General features: G+C 37.6%; 1 protein-coding gene across 6 annotated transcripts in view; it reads left to right on the top strand.

The window, feature by feature from the left end:
- The window catches only part of MFF (mitochondrial fission factor), a 30,892-nt gene that overhangs the window by 6,593 nt on the left and 1,728 nt on the right, over positions 1–22,571 (top strand). For 3 of the 6 annotated variants that reach the window (XM_083363171.1, XM_083363169.1, XM_083363170.1), the window contains 6 exons: positions 1,778–1,998; positions 3,074–3,246; positions 6,725–6,813; positions 14,708–14,866; positions 20,344–20,406; positions 21,701–21,785. In XM_083363171.1, coding sequence (XP_083219297.1) covers positions 1,779–1,998; positions 3,074–3,246; positions 6,725–6,813; positions 14,708–14,866; positions 20,344–20,406; positions 21,701–21,785 — 789 coding nt within the window. In that variant the 5' untranslated portion in view covers position 1,778. The remainder of the gene's footprint in view (positions 1–1,777; positions 1,999–3,073; positions 3,247–6,724; positions 6,814–14,707; positions 14,867–20,343; positions 20,407–21,700; positions 21,786–22,571) is intronic. The other 3 variants (XM_083363172.1, XM_083363173.1, XM_083363174.1) reach the window with 3 other exon arrangements.

Here is a 22,571-nt window from a genome sequence, read left to right as displayed (position 1 = left end):
ATATTAACAAGGCACCTTTGGCCACCCCATAAAATGTCTAATTTTATTCAAGGCTCTTCTGGTTCTAACCTAGCAGATTTCAGTGAGTTTATCCTGATCTGCTATCTTTCTGCAGTACCTTATTACAGCTGAATGTAGAGGAGACTGCTTTGAAGTGGTTTGCTCCTCTCTAGACAGCTATTTTGACTCCATAATAGTTCAGAAGCCTGTTTATTGCTATGTTGTTTTTCATCTTTATTGAAACTATTGAATAAAGTAATGAGGCAAAGACTGGAGTGGCTTAATCTGTGCTATATGCAAATCACATACGGTAGTCCTTGACTTACAACCATAATTGAACCCAAAATTTTTGTTGCCAAGTAAGGCAGTTATTAAGTGAGTTTTGCCCTATGTTCCTTTTGCCATAAGTGTTAAGCGAATCACTGCAGTTAAATAAATCGTGTGGTCATTAAGCAGATCTGGCTTCCCCTATTGACTTGGCTTGTCAGAAGCCAGCGGGGAAGGTTAGTGATTGTGATAACATGACCTTAGGACAGTCCAAATGTCATAAATACATGCTAATTGCAAAGCACCCAAAGTTTGATTGCATGACCATGGGAATGCTGAAACAGTCATAAGTGTGAAAATAGGTCATAAGTCCCTTTTTTCAGTGCTATTGTAACTTTAAACAATCACTAAGCAAATGGTTGCAAGTCGAGGACTACTTGTACAGTTCTGTTTTTCCTTTTGAATTGGGGGAGGCTTATCCCTGGCTATGGTATTGGAGTGGATGGTGCCAACAAGTGAAGCTCAAGCCAGAGAACATAGAAGATTAATGAATAATTCCACAGTTTGTATGAGAAGAATTCAATCTATTTAGTTACATTTTTCTCAAGTCCATAGCTTGAGAGTATTCCTGGGTCTTTTGTTGTCAATTAAGGCTAAAGTGAAATTTAATGTCTGCTTCCTTTTAACAATCATAGCTAATATTCCAATTAGAAACTGGCAATTTCCTTTTTAATTTTTCCAAGTTGTGTACATCGGGCTTTTTTAAAAGACTGCCTAGACACTAGAATACGACTGCCATCTGGTACCAGGCATATTATTACTTTTGATTAGTTTTGATACTCAATGAAAATGCCTGATTTTGAGATACAGATTCTATGTTGTAATACTTGACACAAGTCTCCTTTCTTAAGTCATCCAGAGCAGCCTTTCTTCATAGGTCTTGGAAACCTTTTTCTTATAGTTTCCATTCTATTTTTTGCATAGCCCCTACTTTTAATCCTTACCTTAGGTTGTTAATTTTTTCTAGGCCTTTTAACTATATATATTTTTTGAAAATGTATTTAACTGTCTTTAGGGTGCAATAGATTATGAATTGTGATATATCAATAGGTGAGACTATGTCAGTGCTTTTGCTACAATCTTTTTGTAGTTAGCGTGCTGAAAATTTGTGATGTTAGTATCTTAGTCATGTTTCTAAATTGATTGCTTTGTGTTGGCAATTTGCTCCTTAATATTTCATGCTACCCTTCTAAAAAGGATGATGTGCATATTTTCCTATATAAAATTGGGATTCCAATGATTAATAGAAATTTTTAGCAGCAATTTATATCCAGTATTAATCACACGGACTTGACTGTTTAATAAGTTAATAGGCTACAATAAATAAATCTTGTGATGTGAAGGTGTGTTTGAAAAAAAATGCACTTGTTATCATATGCAATATAAATCATTGAACACTAAAAACATATTATTGTTGGTTTATAATTTGAATTGCTTCATCTCATGTTAGGATGAGCACAGCAGCATTCCCATCTCCAGCTGCCGAAATGGCAGAAATGAATCGAATTCAATATGAAATTGAATATACCGAAGGGATCAACCAGAGAATGAGAGTTCCAGAAAAACTCAAGGTAGCACCACCCAATGCGGACCTTGAGCAAAGTTGTCCTGAAGGAGGGCTCCCAAATGCCAGCGTAACAATGCAGGTGCCAGAGCGGATTGTAGTGGCAGGTATGTTTAGCTTTAGATGAGGAGTTCTTAACCAAATTATTGTTGTGATGGATTTATTTTTATTTATTTATTTATTTTATTAAATTTATATACCGCCCTTTCCCGAAGGACTCAGGGCGGTTTACAGGGCATTTAAAACAACCAATACAAAAGTTAAAAACAAATTAAAAAAGATTAAATCATCCCTAGAATTAAAAACCCCAGTTAAAAATTCTCTTTCAGGGATTTCAATGAATTTCAATGGAAAAAGAATCACAACTCTTTTTTCAAATGTATTATATGTTTATTTTTTAATACTTTGGTCATTGTATTTGAGCATAACTGATTTATTTTGCAGTTCAGGTATTGCTCAATTTATGACCACAATTGAGCCCAAAATTTATGTTGCTAAGCGATACATTTGTTAAGTGAGTTTTGCCCCTTTTATGACCTTTCTTTCTTGTTAAGTGAATCATGGCAGTTGTTAAGTTAGTTACACGTTTGTTAAGTGAATCTGGCTTCCCCATTGACTTTGTTTGTCAGAAGGATGCAAAAGGTGATCACATGATCTCAGGACACTGCAACTGTCATAAATGTGAGCCAGTTGCCAACTGTCTGATTGTAAGTTTGACAAATGGTTATAAGTTACTTTTTTCAGTGATGTTGTAATTTTGAACCGTCACTAACTGAACTGTTATAAGTCGATGACTACCTGTCTGTGTCTTTTATGCATTTAAATACATTTGTCCTAAAAGGGGTTTCTAGAGTTCACCAATCTTTCCAGGCAAACCATGACACAAATTAGTTAAGAACTCCTCCTTTCTTTCTTCAGCTCTGTATCTACCTACTGTACGTTATACATGTATGTATTGTGTGTAGTATATAATATTGAAAAATGGTATCTGTAGACCAATATGTAATGATTCCAAAAACACTGGCTACAATCACTAGATAATCTTATGCTTTGGATCACACAGTAAATTTATATTTATATTTGAAGTTAAACATAAAGCACCGTGCTTCTGCAGTGAATGTGTTTCACAAGGTATTATTGTTTCACAAGGTATTATTGACTTTAAAATTAACTCTTTTGTAGGTAATAGCGAAGACATTCCACTTTCTAGGCCTCCAGATCTAGATCTTCTACAGTCAACTCCATTCAAATCCCTGTCACTGAAAACACCTCCCCGGGTTATTTCACTTAGTGATCGTCCACTAGATTTTCTGGACCTAGAAAGACCTCCTCCTCAAACTCCTCAGAATGAAGAGGCTAGTATACTTTTTTTTTCCCCTTGGTAATATCACATTTGATTTTAATGTTTTATTAAAGCCAAAAACAAAACATTGAAAAATGTTCTGCATGGTAATGCTGTTCAGAATGCAGAGAGTTCTTCAATTACAATGACAATTGGACCGGAATTTCTGTCACTAACTGATGCAGTCATAAAGTGCAATGTCACACAACTGCATTGCTTAGCAATGGCAATCCCTGTAATCCTGTTGCAGTTGTTAAGTGAGGATTGTAGGTCATTTGCAATTTCCTACCAACTTCCAACAACCATAGTCAATGGGGAAGTCCACAAGAAGTTGCAAGTCCCAGCAGCTTCGCAAGCAGACTTATCAGGTAAGTGACTGCTGCTGGTAGGAAAGGGTGCACAAGGTAGTACAAGTAATGGGGGAAGGAAGGCACCAGCATGGTGGAGCTTGAAATGGATGCTGCTGGATGGGTGAAGTGCCAGTGGCTGAGGAGGCTGTGCAAGAGGAGGGTGTGCAGGTGGCTGGCATGGTGCAGGCTCAGAGGAGATTTGGGGGGGGATGTACAAGTAAGGGAGACTTCCATGAACAACTTGCAACTTTCACTGCCGGGTTCTCTGTTGACTTTATTTGAGGGAAGACAGCAGGAAAGGTCACAGTTCATGCTTATGTGACATCAAATGGTACAAACTTCATAAGAGAGTTTCCTCCTTTAAATGCCTGGGAGTCTACCTCTGTGAAGATCTTACCTGGAAAGTTAATACAACCCAGGGGGCCAGAAAGGCCCAACAGAGACTCCACTTCCTCTGAGTCTTGCAGAAGAACAGGGAAGAACAACAGCTAATCTTCTTTTACCGGTCTACTATAGAGAGCGTCCTCTCGCATTTTATTGTGGTTTGGTATGCTGGCCTGACAGCCGCGGATAGGAAAGTATTACACAGGGTGGTGAGCACAGCACAAGACATTATGGGCTGCCCCTGACACCACTGGATGACATTGCCAGGGCTCGCTGCCTTGGAAGAGTGAGGAAAATTCTCAGGGACAACTCATGCCCTGGTCGGTATCTCTTTACTCTCCTACCATCAGGTAGGAGATACAGGAGTGTAGCCAGCCGTACCAAGAGGCTGAAGAACAGCTTTTATCCATGGGCTGTTAGGCTCTTGAACGGGAAATAATTTTATAATTTTATGTATGACTGAGTTGCAAGGCCAGTGTGTTGTGCAATTAGCTCACATGGTGTAACAAGATGGTGGGTTTGTTGTCACTGTGAGTTGTGGCGGGGGGCACGAAGGGAGGCTCAGCCAATCTCAATATATACATGTTTGTACTTTGACAATAAAGGTTCGTTCAAGTGTGAACCAGTTGCAAACACCCAGATCATGATCACGTGACTATGAGGATGATTGGAAATTCGAGGACCAATCATAACCACCATTCATTCAGCATTGTCATAACTTTGAATAGTCATTGAATAAGTGGTCATTACCTGAGGACTACCTACGATATAAAATCTTTTCAGTATGACTTAAATAAGACGAGATATACCAGAGTATCACTTTTTATAAAATAAACTGATTATTTGTTTTCATTCCACCAATATCCCTTCTGTAACACTATATTAATAAAATTTATTTTGTTTAAAATAATACAAACTCAGAGCAGGAAGGGCCCTTGGAGGTCTTCTAGTCCAACACCCTGCTTAAGCAGGAGACCTTATATGAGTCTAGATCAGGGATAGGCAACCTTGGCTGTTTTATGACTCGTGGACTTCAACTCCCAGAGTTGGCTGGCTCAGGAATTCTGGGAGTTGAAGTCCACGAGTCGTAAAAGAACCAAGATTGCCTGCCCCTGGACTCTAGACTATCCAATCTCTTCTTAAAGAACTGTTGAGATTAAGACGCTGAAAGAAAATGTATGACTTTTTGAATATTCTTTTGGTATATCTTTGTTAACAGAAACATAGACTTCTAAGTTGCAGAAGTCACAAATAATTTGTCATTTTAATAACTCTTTAGTTATTACACTAGTTTCTACAGAGTAGGTTGCTAGTACTGAAAATATACCATGCACCTTATTTCAAAGATTATATTAGTTTTTGCAAAGTGATGTGGAAGGATGAGGTTTGAAATGCAGCAGGTTACTCTGAGACTCTCCTGGCGAGAGCTATGCCATCAGTTATACTCTTTACAACTACTCTCCATCTCTTTATTTCCATATGCCATAGTTTAATGCTCTAAAGTAGACTTGAAATCCTTTTTTAAATTAAACTTTATATAGTGGTAATAATATATAATCAGGGACATAGGGCACTAATTCACTAATGCTAAGGTGATGTGATGGAATGTAGTGCGGATGGATACCCAGGAGTGGAGGGAGGTGCACTCCAGAGGGAGAAGGGGCAGCCCCCCCATATCAGGTATGAGAGAAAGAGGGTGAAGACAGTCCCTCCCTAACAGGTCACCAAGTATATTGTAGGTGCAGTTAATAGAGTCTTTAGTCTGGCAAGATTTGGTCTATAGGTATGAAACAATTCAGCTTGGAAGAATTACCAGGTATCATTCTTGGTTTTGGGCCTGACAGGAATATCATCTAAATCTCCAGCTTTACTGGATTCACAATAAATTACAGTTATCTGACATTGCCCATAACTCAGGGTTTAAATGCTTATGCATGAATGACAGACATTCAGTTTCTAAGTATAGAGCTGATAACTGACACATAGAACTTTTTATCTGCCCATAATTTATTTAATGATGTATCTTGATATCCATCTACAAAAACAGTCTGTAGAAATGCTATTGGCTATATACTATTATAGGAGTTTAGAAGAAAACAAGCTGAGTACCAGATTGAGGCATATTGGGTCTGAAAGTAGATACTACATGAACTAGTGGAATTTTATTTTTTGTTACAGGGTATAAGAATCTTGAAATGTGATGAAGATTCCCCCCCCCTTTTTTTATCAAAGAGAATCAGGACGGGGTAATCTTGAATCTTTTTTCCCCATCACTTCCTAAGCTGATGTTCTATAATGGTCACTGGATTTCTTTTTCAGTGCTATCTCCATATTCCTCAGCATTGGGAATCCTGATTTATATGAAATGCTACATCAGATTTCCTGGTTACTTTAGCTGCTTCAGGTGACAAGAGCAATCAAGCAAGAACAATCAGGCAGTGTGCACTAGGACATTTATTCACTTCCAATAAGCTGAACTTTCTCTGAATTCTTAGTATTATATATAAATCTACACAATTGTATATGAATGTTTTAGAGTTATTTGTGAATTACACATTCTCAAAATCATGGTTGCTAAAATAGAGGGGATCATTGTATGAAATATAGATTTTACATTCTAATAGAAAATCCAGTATTTAAAAAGCTTGCATTAGTCAAAATCAGTTGTCTACTAGATAAACCCAGTTATTAACGCTATTGATACAGTAAAGTACTACTTTTTTATTTATTTATTTTTCTCTTTTTTTTTTCTGGCAGATTCGGTCAGTAGGAAGGCTGAAAAGAGAACGTTCCATGAGTGAAAATGCAACTCGTCAGAATGGCCAGTTGATGAGAAATGAAGCAGTGTGAGTAGAAAAGGATTATAAATATATGTAAATGAGACTTGATCTGTGTTTTTTCTTAGTTCTTGATTAAGAAATGCTTTCAAGCGTTCATTTGATCTGTTTACAACCCTTTGTTATTAGCCTTGAGGCTCAAAATTGATCTTGCCTGTTTGTAAATAATGCAGTGAAAAAGTTAAAAGAGCTACAGCTGCTATTTTTAATTCTTTGGATTTCTTTGCTCTCATTTTTTAATGTACGAGGAATGACAGTAGGCAGTTGCATTCATATTTTTGCTTCATTACAATAAATTAGGATAACGTAAGCACTCAGCAGTCTCTTCATTGCATTAGGATAATGCAGCAAGATGGGTGGCAAACTAATTTAATAACTAAATAAATAAATTTATTTATTTATTTTCAACCTTAATCTTTAAAGCATACTTAAATCATGGGTACCTTCCTGGTGTCCAGCACATTCTTTGTTTTATTTTCAGATATTCTAATTACATAAAAAGGAGAGCTAGGATGCTGCACCTTTAATGCCATTTCCTCCCAAGGATGTCTATATGGCTCACAAATTCATTTTTAGAAAATAAAAAGTGGATATTGATAGCCCGCTGGCTTATTGGGAAGCAAGCACTTTCTCAATAAAGACAAGAAAAGTATTAGGAAGTTATCGAAGTCCAGAGGTAGATGGTTGGCAGCAGCCATGCCTGCTTGTTTTTGTAATATTTTCTGTTTTTTTTCTGACTGGCTGTGATCATCATGACAGCCATTTTATAAATATGTAAGCCATCCTACCATGGCAGCCATTTTAAGAATATGCCCCCAATATGCTGTTAATGTTACATGTGTTCCCTGAATAATTTCATAAAGGTTTTCCGTCTTGTTTCTTTCACCTGCAATTGGAGAAAAGCTGGAAGAAGGAAGCTAGATGAAGCAACTAACTGGTTTCCTCCCTGTGAGACATATTTAAAGTTGTTATTCAAAGGACAAACAATCTAGATATATAAATAAACTAAGATGTATTAGATAACAACTATTCTGAAACTCTGTCCAGTCAAAACCAATTTTAAAGATAAAGAAACATAAAATAACAATGCAGAAATCTTGAGGTTGCCTGCCAGCTGTTAGCATTTGAACTGAGCAGCTATATCAGTCATCTGATGACATTGTGGAAAGGTACATTATATTGCATTGTAAGGATTGGACATTATTTCTAAATTTGTCTTTATCATCTCATTTGCATTTGCTAGTTGTATTTTTCTATTGGTGTCACTTTTTTGCAAGAAAATGATTAATAACTATCAATTTTCTAAATACATCTGTGATAATTACAAGGAGTTCTTCCTATACCTTCTCTTCTTCACATGGCCTCTTATTATTTCAGTTAGATATTTCACACAGGTTACGTTCAAAGGCTTTAAGATATATTGATGTTTTAATCTTCAGTTTAGATATATAAACTGTTACCTTTATTGTCCTAATTTATTATCCAGCATTTTTACAAAAACCCATGCTTTTCCTCTTTTAGAAATGCTTATATATATTTGTAGGTGGAACTGTTCTGTGCTATAGTAAATTAACTATATGGGAATCTAGCATGTTAGAAGAATTTAGTTCCATTTTTTGTCTACATAAATAAAATATTATTTTATATGTCATCACCATTTCATATGTCCCATAGTGGTGTGTTTAAGTGCCTACCTTGATCATCTTTTGACATACAATGATGCTTAAATGCTCCCTCAAACTAATAATAACTAGATGCAAGAAGTGATGATCAACCATGATGCCTTTTCTGTTTAATTAATTTAAAGAGAACACTTTCCAATAATCAGAACTGTTATTCATGATAGCAATATATTGAGACTGACTGGAAAATAAAAATATCCCAGTACCACTCATCTTTTATAGCTAAAAATGAAATACAAGTATGTTTACTAACAATTGATTATTCACTGTTTACTGCATTATGTCAACATTAGTTTTGCTATGTTATCTGAAATGAAGCTTATTGGATTGTATTGCAGTATGTAGCACTTTTAAATATGTACATACCACACATGTATGTACATGGTGTGCATTTGTGTTTGTATATAATAAAATCAGATATGAACATAATTCATCTTATGGATAAATTCTAGAACTCTGGAAAAAATTTTTTATCCCCAATAAATATATATCCTGATTGGGAAAATTTCATCATAAATAGTATCTAGCTGGAATGGAAGAGAGATACTGTTTATATTTTCCTTTCCACAAATAAGATGTATCTATTCAAGCTTCAGGGTTGTTATTATACTTTATTCCATCTTTTTTATACATAATTCAAGATGGTGACTTGAGGGCAACTTCTCTCACATGCCTAATATAGATCAGTTTAGAAAAATGCAATGTGTGTAATTTGAATCATATATTTGATTCATTAGTTTTTGGATCTTGCTGGTTTTGAATAAGGCCATTCACTTTATATTTTATGGCCATAGATTCTTTGCAAATATTACATAAATTCAAGGATTTAGCAAATATGTAGAGTGCGTAGAATCAGATTTATTTATTCAGTATGTAGAGTATCTACATGTAAAGAAGTTTTCTGATGCAAAATTGTCAGCAAATTATGCAAACCTGTGGGCTTTGTACAATCATTTAGAGATCTTGGCTACATTAAACTAATGATAAATAAAAATGCGAGCTTTATCATTAATATAACTGGAATGGAAAAGATAAATAAACACAGAATAGTTTTGTGCAGCAAGGCCAGTCTTGGTTTGCATATTAATAACATTATTTTGGGGAACTTCAAGCTGAAAAGCATTATATACATGCTCATATATTTAATTTTCACAATTATGAGATTTTGATATCAGTTATGCTAATATTAATATGGTCTATTTTTTGTAAGTGCCTCTATGTAAATGATTCCTAAGTCAATCCATATGTATATGTTCCTTACAGCATATGTCATCCAAAACCTAGGGAAGGGTATTAACTCATAGCTGATCATTGCTGTGCTTATATTGGGTTCAACATTCACTTTCCACAAAGACAAACAAGCTGGGGAAAAATCTCAAATTCTTGATAGCCACTGCTACTGAGCTAAGTGAACCAATTGCTTGGTTTAACATAAATTCATTTGTTTTGTTTTCACATATGCTTTTGATACAAATTTTAATGTCAGACTTCTGAGGTTTCAAACACTTTTGACAGTTATCAACTTTGCAGAGACTCATGGGAAAATATTTGTGATAAAGCAATAATTTAGATGTTTTAAAATGTGTAAACTCATTTACTAACAGCTACAAGTGAGGCCAAATTTAAAACAATTTTTAATTTATAACAGGTCACTATACTGAGAATTTTAAGGAGTTATTGTCCCTCCATCTAATTCTATTGTCAAGAGCTTTATTTATTTTTAGTTAGGTTTTAGTTATTAAAAAAATATCAGGTGGAAAGCAGGAAATATACGAACAAACCAATTTGAAAGAAAGAAAGATCTAATTTGCTAAAAAAAATATTGGGGACTCCAGTGTAATTTAGACCTCAAAACAAACAGATCAATAGTCTGATATTAAAAAGACCTTAAGATTATAATACATTCTAAGAATTCATAAAATTTAATTGATTAAAAATATTTTAAATGGATAAGTTAGCTTGTGTGTCACCAGAAAAGGAATATATAAATATTACAATTACTTGAAATGAAAATGGTCCAGAAATTAGGTTGAAGTACACCTCCCAACAAATAGTTAAACTTAAAAAAATGTGCTTAAAAATTGTTATCATTTTCACAATACCTTTCACAAAGGTAAATCCTATAGTAAATACATAAACGTCATCCGTAGGGCTTGTATTTTGTTTTGAATAGTTAGCTGCTAGTGATATTCAAAGTCATACAATCAGAGAAATCTACAAAACTGAACTTATTTCCTTGGAAGAATACTCGTTTTCATTTATATATTATTCAGGACTATGCTGGCAGCTTTTCTAGTTTGTCTTTTATGTAAAATATGAGTAGAAGCTGTCGACATTATTTCATACAGCTATAATTTCAGAATGTAATCTAAACATAATCTTCCTAAAGTGTTTAGTGTACGGACTAAAATCTTTTTGTATAAAATATAAAAAATTTTTTCAATTTAGGATCTCCAATAGAAATATTCACAAATACCTATACAGCAAATTTCCATTCTGTGCATTATTTCTGAAAGATTTTGCTTCAGAATAAATTATTGAATACCGTATATACTTGAGTATAAGCCGAATTTTTCAGCCCACTTTTTGGGCTGAAAAATTCCACTTCGGCTTATACTCCAGTCAACAAAAAAAACTTACCGAGGACTTGTGCGCGGCCGAGGCTTTGGTGCTTCCGGGATCGCCCGCACCTCTCCCAAGCCACCGCCGTCCGAGACCTGCCGAAGTTTGGGGAGGTTTGGGGAGGTGCGCGCGCACCTCCCCAAACTCCGCGCCTTGCCTGCCTGCTTCTTTCCGCAGCGGAAAGAAGCAGGCAGGCAGGGCGCGGAGGAACGGAGACTTGCCGACGTTTGGGGAGGTTTGGACGTCTCCCCAAACCTCGGCAGGTCTCCGTTCCTCCGCGCAGACCTGCCGACGTTTGGGGAGGTTTGGGCGCCTCCCCAAACCTCCCCAAACCTCGGCAGGTCTCCGTTCCTCCTGCCGACCTTTGGGGAGGTTTGGGCGCCTCCCCAAACCTCGGCAGGTCTCCGTTCCTCCGCGCAGACCTGCCGACGTTTGGGAAGGTTTGGGCGCCTCCCCAAACCTCCCCAGGTCTCCGTTCCTGTTTGGGGAGGTTTGGGCGCCTCCCCAAACCTCCCCAAACCTCGGCAGGTCTCCGTTCCTGTTTGGGGAGGTTTGGGCGCCTCCCCAAACCTCCCCAAACCTCGGCAGGTCTCCGTTCCTCCGCGCAGACCTGCCGACCTTTGGGGAGGTTTGGGCGCCTCCCCAAACGTCCCCAAACCTCGGCAGGTCTCCGTTCCTGTTTGGGGAGGTTTGGGCGCCTCCCCAAACGTCCCCAAACCTCGGCAGGTCTCCGTTCCTCCGCGCAGACCTGCCGACCTTTGGGGAGGTTTGGGCGCCTCCCCAAACGTCCCCAAACCTCGGCAGGTCTCCGTTCCTGTTTGGGGAGGTTTGGGCGCCTCCCCAAACCTCCCCAAACCTCGGCAGGTCTCCGTTCCTCCGCGCAGACCTGCCGACCTTTGGGGAGGTTTGGGCGCCTCCCCAAACGTCCCCAAACCTCGGCAGGTCTCCGTTCCTGTTTGGGGAGGTTTGGGCGCCTCCCCAAACGTCCCCAAACCTCGGCAGGTCTCCGTTCCTCCGCGCAGACCTGCCGACCTTTGGGGAGGTTTGGGCGCCTCCCCAAACGTCCCCAAACCTCGGCAGGTCTCCGTTCCTGTTTGGGGAGGTTTGGGCGCCTCCCCAAACGTCCCCAAACCTCGGCAGGTCTCCGTTCCTCCGCGCAGACCTGCCGACCTTTGGGGAGGTTTGGGCGCCTCCCCAAACGTCCCCAAACCTCGGCAGGTCTCCGTTCCTGTTTGGGGAGGTTTGGGCGCCTCCCCAAACATCCCCAAACCTCGGCAGGTCTCCGTTCCTACGCGCAGACCTGCCGACCTTTGGGGAGGTTTGGGCGCCTCCCCAAACGTCCCCAAACCTCGGCAGGTCTCCGTTCCTGTTTGGGGAGGTTTGGGCGCCTCCCCAAACCTCCCCAAACCTCGGCAGGTCTCCGTTCCTCCGCGCAGACCTGCCGACCCTTGGGGAGGTTTGGGCGCCTCCCCAAACGTCCCCAAACCTCGGCAGGTCTCCGTTCCTGTTTGGGGAGGTTTGGGCGCCTCCCCAAACGTCCCCAAACCTCGGCAGGTCTCCGTTCCTCCGCGCAGACCTGCCGACCTTTGGGGAGGTTTGGGCGCCTCCCCAAACGTCCCCAAACCTCGGCAGGTCTCCGTTCCTGTTTGGGGAGGTTTGGGCGCCTCCCCAAACCTCCCCAAACCTCGGCAGGTCTCCGTTCCTCCGTGCAGACCTGCCGACCTTTGGGGAGGTTTGGGCGCCTCCCCAAACGTCCCCAAACCTCGGCAGGTCTCCGTTCCTGTTTGGGGAGGTTTGGGCGCCTCCCCAAACCTCCCCAAACCTCGGCAGGTCTCCGTTCCTCCGCGCAGACCTGCCGACCTTTGGGGAGGTTTGGGCGCCTCCCCAAACGTCCCCAAACCTCGGCAGGTCTCCGTTCCTGTTTGGGGAGGTTTGGGCGCCTCCCCAAACCTCCCCAAACCTCGGCAGGTCTCCGTTCCTCCGCGCAGACCTGCCGACCTTTGGGGAGGTTTGGGCGCCTCCCCAAACCTCCCCAAACCTCGGCAGGTCTGCGCGGAGGAACGGAGACCTGCCGAGGTTTGGGGAGGTTTGGGGAGGTTTGGGGAGGCGCCCAAACCTCCCCAAACAGGAACGGAGACCTGCCGAGGTTTGGGGACGTTTGGGGAGGCGCCCAAACCTCCCCAAAGGTCGGCAGGTCTGCGCGGAGGAACGGAGACCTGCCGAGGTTTGGGGACGTTTGGGGAGGCGCCCAAACCTCCCCAAACAGGAACGGAGACCTGCCGAGGTTTGGGGAGGTTTGGGGAGGCGCCCAAACCTCCCCAAAGGTCGGCAGGTCTGCGCGGAGGAACGGAGACCTGCCGAGGTTTGGGGACGTTTGGGGAGGCGCCCAAACCTCCCCAAACAGGAACGGAGACCTGCCGAGGTTTGGGGACGTTTGGGGAGGCGCCCAAACCTCCCCAAAGGTCGGCAGGTCTGCGCGGAGGAATGGAGACCTGCCGAGGTTTGGGGAGGTTTGGGGAGGCGCCCAAACCTCCCCAAAGGTCGGCAGGAGGAACGGAGACCTGCCGAGGTTTGGGGAGGTTTGGGGAGGCGCCCAAACCTCCCCAAAGGTCGGCAGGAGGAACGGAGACCTGCCGACGAGCCGCGGCTACACAGGGTATTCCTGTGTATTCAGGCTTGCAAAATGGCGGATCGAGCCTCTGCTGGCGGCAGAGGCTTGCAGAACGGCGGATCGGCTTATACTCGAGTCAATAACTTTTTCCAGTTTTTGGGGGTGAAATTGGGGGTCTCGGCTTATACTCGAGTCGGCTTATACTCAAGTATATACGGTATGTTTTCCTTATTTGGGATATGTCTAGAACTTATCACTGCCTCTGGTTATTTGTTTCTTTTGCAGTCTATTCTCATAATCTCCACATAGCTTTAATTATTTTGCAAAAAGTAAATATCATTATGGTTTTATCTAAACTTCATATCTGAGAGCAGTTTCAGAATAGCTTCCTTCTACAGTATAAAATAAATATTTGAGCCTACAATATTTTATGCCGTACAGCAGATTTTAATCAAAATCACATGCTTTACAGTATGTCATTCCTATAAGAAAGAGGTAACACTGCATATATTGTGTCCTCTCTTGCAAATGTTTCTTCTCTCCCATTGAGATGGAAGGGGGCATTATCAGACCTAGACGAAAAACTAGGATCAATCTTCTGAAAAAGTAATTATAACTGAATTAAATGTTGTGAATTTCAGTAGGTTTCCCAATAGGTCAGAATCTATCTCTGGGAATTCATTAGAGTGATTTGTGTTTGTGTTTTGAAAATAGAATTGTATTTTATCATACCTATTGTATATTTAATAAGTTTAGTAAATGTCTACTAAATCAGAGTAGATTCTTTACCAATTATCTTAAAGTGTTTTTTCTACTGAAAGTTTTTCGGGTTTCATTGACATTATATTTGATAATATTTTACTTATTTATGGTAAAAAAAAACTGGGACCAATTTAATTTTTCAACAAGGATTGGTAGAGAAAACTTTTTTTCTATCTGAAACCTGATACGAGTGTTTCTCTCTTCATTTGCTATGCTTGCAAAACAGTGTGACACCATCACCTCAACAGGTTCGTGTCTGCTCTCCCCAAAAGTTTTCTGAAGATGGACCTAGTCTTTATTCTGCTCGGGGCATTTTGTCGCTTATCCAGTCTTCTACTCGTAGGGCTTACCAGCAAGTCTTGGATGTGCTGGATGAAAACCGCAGGTGATTGGCCATCACAGATTCTGCCAATTTACTGCTTTTTACTTCCTTTTAATTTTCTAGTTTATTAATTTTGATTTTTTTTTAAAGTACACAGCATAAAAGTAATATTTTTTTCATGTCTTTTTCTTTCTATTATCTATGAATGACATTTCCAAAATTCACATTTCATGGATAGTTTTATTTCTTATTTGGACAAATTGAACATTTAAATAGCCAGTTAAAATTCTTTTCTCACTGAGAAGAAAAGGGAAACAGGGCACTAAATACAGCTATGAAATCCAAGATAATATGTTCTTTTGTTTTTTTTCTTAATACAGTAGAATAGCTTTTGTTATTTCTAATTGACTTAGTATAAAATATTTTTTTATAATATGGTAATCATAGAATTTTTTAAAAAATATAGATGATCAAAACCCAATAACATTGAAGGAGATGGAATTAAAAGTATGATACTGATTTATCTGATCACTGTCTGCAATATCTATAATTCTTGTTGGAAAAAAATGCCTATAGCAATTTCTTCTTGAAAGTTGCATGGAAAAGACAGCTTATGCAGTTTATATGCATGACTTTCAAAAGCTCTGAGTTATTTTTGCTAACCTGCTGTCAGCCAACTAATTAATAAGGAACCTGTCAAATACTAACCTGTATCTTGAAATTTTATTTGTTATATAGTAAAAGCTATTACTTCCATTTCTCCCAAATAATTAATTTTTTCCATACCAAAAGAGTCTTTTCATGCAAGCTGCTGCACCTGTTTTTGAATCTAGTAATCTTTGGGCTTCTCTTATGAGTCCAGAGCAAAGTACCAGGTATTCTATTGTATTCTGCTATGTCAGCAGAACTTCTATTTAGCAACTTTATTATTGCCATTTTAAAGATCAAATTGGAATCAACATAGGAGTTAGTCACTGATTTTTTTTATCTCAATTGAGATTATAATGGTTCTCCATAGCAATAGAACAACTTATTAACACTTCTATTCGACCATATTTCTTTAATGATTACCATGTTTTAGAACTTTGTTGTGCCATATATCTAAACAGTTCACTTTCTTTACACTAAGAGTTTTTGTGGTTTTTATTTAAATACTCATATCTTCCTTTCTACACTAAAAACTAAGTTTCTTGCAGATGTAAAACTTAACTGCAGTACTTGCTTAAGTTTTATAGAGGTGGGTACATTCAGTTCTCCCAGATTATGAGTCTTAAAATATTTTCTCAAGATTTTGAGAATCATAGTTTTTAAATTCTATAAACCAATTAGACATAATTCAACCAATAATAAGGCCTTGAGAAATAATCAGAAAAAAGTTTCTTTCTAGTTTATCTCAAATATAATTTTAAAAATCAAGTATTATATTATTTTCTTTTAAAACCATCTTTAGGTTAAAATTAAACTTCTACAATTCGCATGCAGGAATGTGAAATTTGGAAAATATATTACTTGCATGGCTACAGTTGCTGATTCTTTTACAATATTTTTATTTATAGAATTGCTTTTTGCTATTTTAAGCACATTGTTTTATTTAAGCATAATATTTTATTTAACAGTTTTTAAAATTTGGTTTTTGTTCTGCTTTATTTTTCTTTTAAAATATTTTCTGATTCCTGCTTATCCCATCCATGCTTTGCATAACTACAGTATATTCTATTGTCAATTAAAATGTTGATTATTTATCGTGGCTAATAAATCAATCATAGGATAAATTCTTTTTCTAACATTTCTTTTCTCAAAAATTATCTTTGACAAGCCCGATCTTAAGGGAACATCTAGGACTCCACTATGAACATGATACACATTTTTGCTATCTTGGAAAAAATTCAATGCATCTGCCTTGTATTTAAGACATCTATAATATGGATATTACTGTTATATCAGAAACTTTCATAGTGAACTGCTGTATTGGTGGATAATTTAAAAGAGATAAATAAGTTCTTCCTGTCATATTGTTTGTCTACAATTTATATATCTAGCTTGGGCAGGTGTTTTATAATGTATATTTCTTTTCAGCCCTTTCAATATACCATACCTTTGGCTCTAGATATACTTTTCATTGTAAAAGTATGACACACTTCTTTTAATGTTTAATATAAGTTGCTCAGAGAACTTAGTCTGTTGGTTGGTTGTAGAAATACTGTATAGTCAAATATAAGGTCTAAAATTGTCTCATTAAAGATTAGGGTTCTAGAAAAGTTGGACAATAAGAGTTTTGTGAGTATGATACAATAGAAGATGAATATGACTTTAAGAGGAAGGTAGACTAAATCTGAGCAGACGTATTTCTGGCTTTTATATAAAAGTAAGCTAGAGATAAAATATGCTTCTCTTTTTTTGGACGATATACTGTACTTGATGTAAAGAATATTAAAATTTATGTTTAAACTGAAGGAAACTACAGGATTCCTGAACGTTGATACTTGATGTGGTACTACTTGAAATTTTGTTAATAATGAGTTGAGAATTGTATTATCAAATCAGTATTCTCAAAGCAAATGGGGCCATATCTTAGATATAACCTGTAGCTGCTGCATGCAGGTCTTTCTTTATCCAGTTCTTAGCATCTCATATTAAAATGTTTCAGGTACATGGCTGGGGAATGACTTCAGATTGGAAACTTCATTTATGTCTCCACTTGCACATTTCTGTTTAGCTGCCTCCCTTTTTCTTTTTTCTTTTTCTCAAATGTGTAGTTTTAATCTTACCAATTTGTAGAAGCAGTAAGTGTTGCATTGATTTATGTTGCTCTTCAAATGTCCTCTTTGTAGAGCTAACTTTTCTTTTCATGTAAAATTAAGGTTAGGAGCAGCCGCTACATCTTCAGGGTGCAAAACACTGGAAATCCTTCAGATTTACTATCCAAAGATTTGCTAGTTACCATATAAAATACACTTGAATGAACAATATGGCAGTTCAAAGCACTTTAAAAAACTTGTTTCTCAATGTGCAGAATGTGTATGCACTCATGCAGAAAGACCTGGGAATAGTGTCCAAAACATTCATGCAAACCTTGCAAATAAAGCAGTGTGATTTTGAAAAAGACAGGATTTTGCCCTCTTTCTGTTCAAGCTCCTGATAACATACATTTTACTGTATGTTGTTTCAGATCCCACTAAGCTTTGCAAGTACAATTGACAGATTCCATTGCAAAAAATATCTTCCTCATTTTCTATGGACATGGTAGTGTGTTAACTGTTTTTTTAACTTCAACTTTTAATCTCAGAGCAACTGTTAAGTGTTTGTGTGTGTGCAGATTACAATACATGCTTAACAGATGTAAGTCCTATGCTTCACCCTGTGCCCTAATTTGAGAGTTAAAGAAAGTTTAGCGAGATCAATGACAGTTTTTGCTTTCCTCTGTCTTGGTTCTGAATGGCAGCTGCTAGTTGTCTGCTTTCTTCCCTTTGGCAGATACACTTTTAATCTTCATCATCAGTCCTCTCCTGGGACTCCAACCATACTGTCTGAATTAATTAGTTATTGCCTCTTGGCACTCTTTATCCTTTTCTGTCGTCTTCAGCACACTTCTTCAGATGATGCCAAACAATTCTTTAGCAGTGCAAGTTACAGCATGCAAGCAAAATACGTTCTGTGATTTTTATAGGATGATTTGTGCAACGCTGGTTAATGAAGTTTTCTATTTTTAATAGAAGTACATAATTACTTATTTCTGATAACTACAGCTTGCTGGGCTATTGGGCATATCTACAATACACTAATACAGTTAAGTGGTAACATCCAGCCAATCTAGGCTTCTCTTGAAAAGCAATGCCGGGTTAGACCTTGTCTGTACCTGGAAGCCTATGCTTGAACTGACAATTTATGTAGAAACAATATATTGTAATTCTCTTTATCTCAGTGAAGCAATTTACATTGTCACAAATCAGGCCAGTGCTTCAGGAAAAACCTCTGTAGTCTTCTCTCCCAATGCCGGCCAAAATGCTTCTAGCTAAGTGGGTTTGGCACATATTACAAGATTCAGTGTGCACTGAAGCCGTCTAACCTTGAAAACCTTGGTAGTGTATTGAAATGTCTTTAAATTGAGTAGATTCAGTGGAAGTCCCACAAAGTCACAGAAAATCTGGCTAAGTTCTATCTTCTGCAGTGCTCACTGAAAGATCTTCCAAAACTTTCTTCACAGTGTAAGCTCTGCAGAAAAAAGCTGGGAGCATTGTGAAGCAGAGCATCAAGGTTGCTTTGCTCTTAGAACTGAGGGACACACTTTGCTTTGTAAAATAATTTGAAAGGGGTGTTTGCCCAAACCTTGAAAAATCTAACCCTTCAAAGATTTAAACAACCCTAGTTTTTGGATGGCAAAATGATTAGGAAGTATCAAACCTCTAGTCTAGATTGGAAAATTGAAAATATTTTCAGAATAACTCAGTGGCAACTAACTTCTGTATTGTTGCCAAAATGGACTTTGTGGTCATGACCATATCTTTGAATCTTTATTTTTCCATTTTTATTGAACGGTAGATATGCCTTCTAGATTTCTAATTTAAATTGCATCCAATTATTTGTAAACATGAATGTTCTTGTGTTTATTGTCTTTTCAATAGAATTCTGTGATGTGTTATGTAAAGTTTACATTAACTCAGTTCTTAGCTAATAATTTGGGGGAAAATAGTTACTTGTCAGATCAAAAAGATTGTATTAAGTATTTGCTGTAAGTGTTAGAAAAATGTCCCATGATGTCTCAGCAGTTGGTGTATTTGGCAATTTGTATGACAATATTATGTCATAGATTTTTATGAAAACAATTGAAACAGTATTTTTAAAAATTATTCCCGCTGTGAGTGAAAATATGAGCATGTGCATTTACTGTTAGTTTGCATTACAACTTTAGGATGCTCAAAAATTTCATGAAATTTTAGAAATCATATGTCAATTAAAAGCAAAATGAGAAATAATAAATGAATACCAGTAATAGTGTTTTTATTACAATTATAAAAAGATGTAGATGCATGAACACACAATCTCAATTTGGCAGGGTGGTGTGCTTTGGGTTCCTTCAGTTAAATGTTGCCATTCATTGGGGACTCCAGAAATCTGCCTTTGATGTAGTACTACCTGCCCTCTGGAATAAAGTTCTCTCTGAGATACTGATGGCTCCCAACTTGCTGGCATTTCAGATGGCCTTGTTGACTTGGCTCTTCGCCCAGGCTTTGCTGAGGATAAGTAAAAATGAAATTATTCTGATAAAATTTACCTGTACTTAGAGTAGGCTCTTGAAATCAGTGGAACAAAAATTTGTCATAATTAGGGTAAGCTAATCATAATCTGGGAAAATCATTTGTGCATCATGGAGTATACTATTCCATTATAAAATGGCATATTTTCTAAATATAAATAGGATTTGTAATTGCAATACTGTATAATAGAAATAACAATCTTTGACTTCAGGGCTTTTTTTGTTCTACTTCTTCTCTCCTTGTTTTTTTCCCCTATTTCCTTCGTATCTACAAATCTTGCCTTAGGCCAGTGTTACGTGGTGGGTCAGCAGCTGTCAGTTCCTCTAGCCGCCATCATGATGAAGCCAGGTAAAGTTGCATTTAGTTAGCTTCTCTGCAAACTATTAAAGATGTTCCTGAACTAGTTTGCTCAATACATTTTTTATACTGTTCTGAGTGCTCTAGAGGCTTGTTCCCCCCCCCCCAAATTTCCTTTTCAAGTTTATTTTTTTTCTCAGTCCTTATTTTTATTGTTCTTCTCTTGAACACTAGTGTAGAAATATCAGATTTGGTGGATGATTTTCTCATTTATTTAAAATTTAAAACTTAGTTTCCAATGTGCCATATCTTGGTTTGCACTTAGGATTCCTTCTCTTTGTTTTTTATGATTCCAGTGATCTATGATACATTTATGTAGGGTAACAATATTATATCACAATGTAGTAACTGTAGCATAATTTATTCAGGATTTAGGCTACTTCAGTTGCTTCAAAAAGAATTCAAATTCTTTTTTAGAATCTTTATTTTTTCTTCAGCTCAAGATGTCTTTATTATTCCCTTTGTATTGGCTTGGCTTGCCCAAATTTATTTTCTACTATCTTATTAATTTAAGCTCCTCTCCTATAAATCTTATCCATATATTGATGAAAGTCTCATCAGTACTTTTCCTTAGTGCTGAGCTTACATATGTACTTGGCAACATTTTTCTGAAACGTTGGTTTTAAAACTCCTGTCCGGCTACCTAAATTTGGTTTTCAGAATTTTATGATTACATGTCACTTCGTAATTGAGGTGCATCTTCATTGCTGTTTCACCCTCATACTGTCAACATGGAATATGTATGCCCATCACAAACCTAGCTCTGTCATTCTTCACATAACATTAATACATTCTTTTTTTAACTAGTTTTCTTAACAAGCTTTAGTGTCTTTGCTCACATACTATACTATAAATCATGACTTACAAATCATAACACATACAGATATTGTTTAAAACAAACCATAATTTAGTGTTTGGGGTTTTGTACACCCAACTTCTGTCTTTAATGTAGATTGGCTATTACCAATAGCTAACCCTCAAAGGCATATCTTTTAGTATTTATTTCTTGAAATTCTTCTCATTATTTCATCCTAGAATTAAATACTGTATTTTACCTAGAATTCAAACAGCTTGAAGCATTTCTTGCTTCACAGAAAATACCTGTTTTGTTTTGTTTTTGCTATAGTTGCATTTCTTCAGGCTGCATTGAATTACCACTCTGTATGATGTCTAATGTTCTAAGGGTTGTTTTTCAGAAGGTGGTAAAAATGTGTAAAAAAGTTGATATTTTACCTATAATTCTCTTTGTGCCACTGAAGAATGTTTGTATTTTTCTGTCATACAGATATACTCTTTCAAATTTAGACACATCATTAGAGGGAGCATCAGAAGATATGGCAGTTGTGGATGCTGCTTCTTTAAGACGACAGGTATCTAATATTCTTCAGCTATTATAGCTGTAATCCTTACACAATATACCGTAGTTAATTCATATAGTAAATGTGAGATGTCAGGGACCAGAATTGCATTACCATTAACATTTAGAAGTATATTCATATTTGGTATTGTAAATAATTTATCAACTTTTGTACAAAGTTGTTTTCTCAGCATTCTCAGTTTCTAAATTAATAAAATATAGGCATGTCCCAGCACAAATATAAGTAGAAATATTTGAAAAGGAAAGGCTATTGAGAAGATAAATTATGTTGCTTTGTTTCAAGTTGCTGAACAAACTCTGCTTGTATTAAGATTTATTTATTGAATTTATTTGCCACCGTCTCATAACTAAACAACTTTGGGCAGCTTTCAGCTTTAAACCATTAAAATCCTAACAAATAAATATCTCTTTGTCAATAAAAATGGAAATCCCACTCCAGATAAAATTATAGTTAAAAGATGGGAAGGGAGGGAACAGGATGTGTGCGGGGTTGGTAGAATTGCCTCTTTAATCATCACTCACCTCTAGTGTGATGCTCCCCCGTTAGAGTCACCAGCTAAGATTCATTCATGCATTTTATGTTGTCCTATTCTTCATATACTATAAAGTTTTTTTGTATTTGTTGCAAAGCAGTTTTCAAATGAATAAATCTAGAAAAAGGTTTGAACTGTAAGATCAGAAACCTTTCACAAATGTTTAAAATTAAAAGCCTAGAAAAATTGCAACAATTACAAATAATCCTCAACTAATGAGAAGTCAGAATTATGAGAAGCCAAGA

Source organism: Vipera ursinii, assembly GCF_947247035.1.
Source record: "Vipera ursinii genome assembly, chromosome: 5".
NCBI lineage: Eukaryota > Metazoa > Chordata > Lepidosauria > Squamata > Viperidae > Vipera > Vipera ursinii.
The sequence above is the reverse complement of the archived record's forward strand: the minus strand, read 5'-3'. Positions and strand labels throughout refer to the sequence as shown.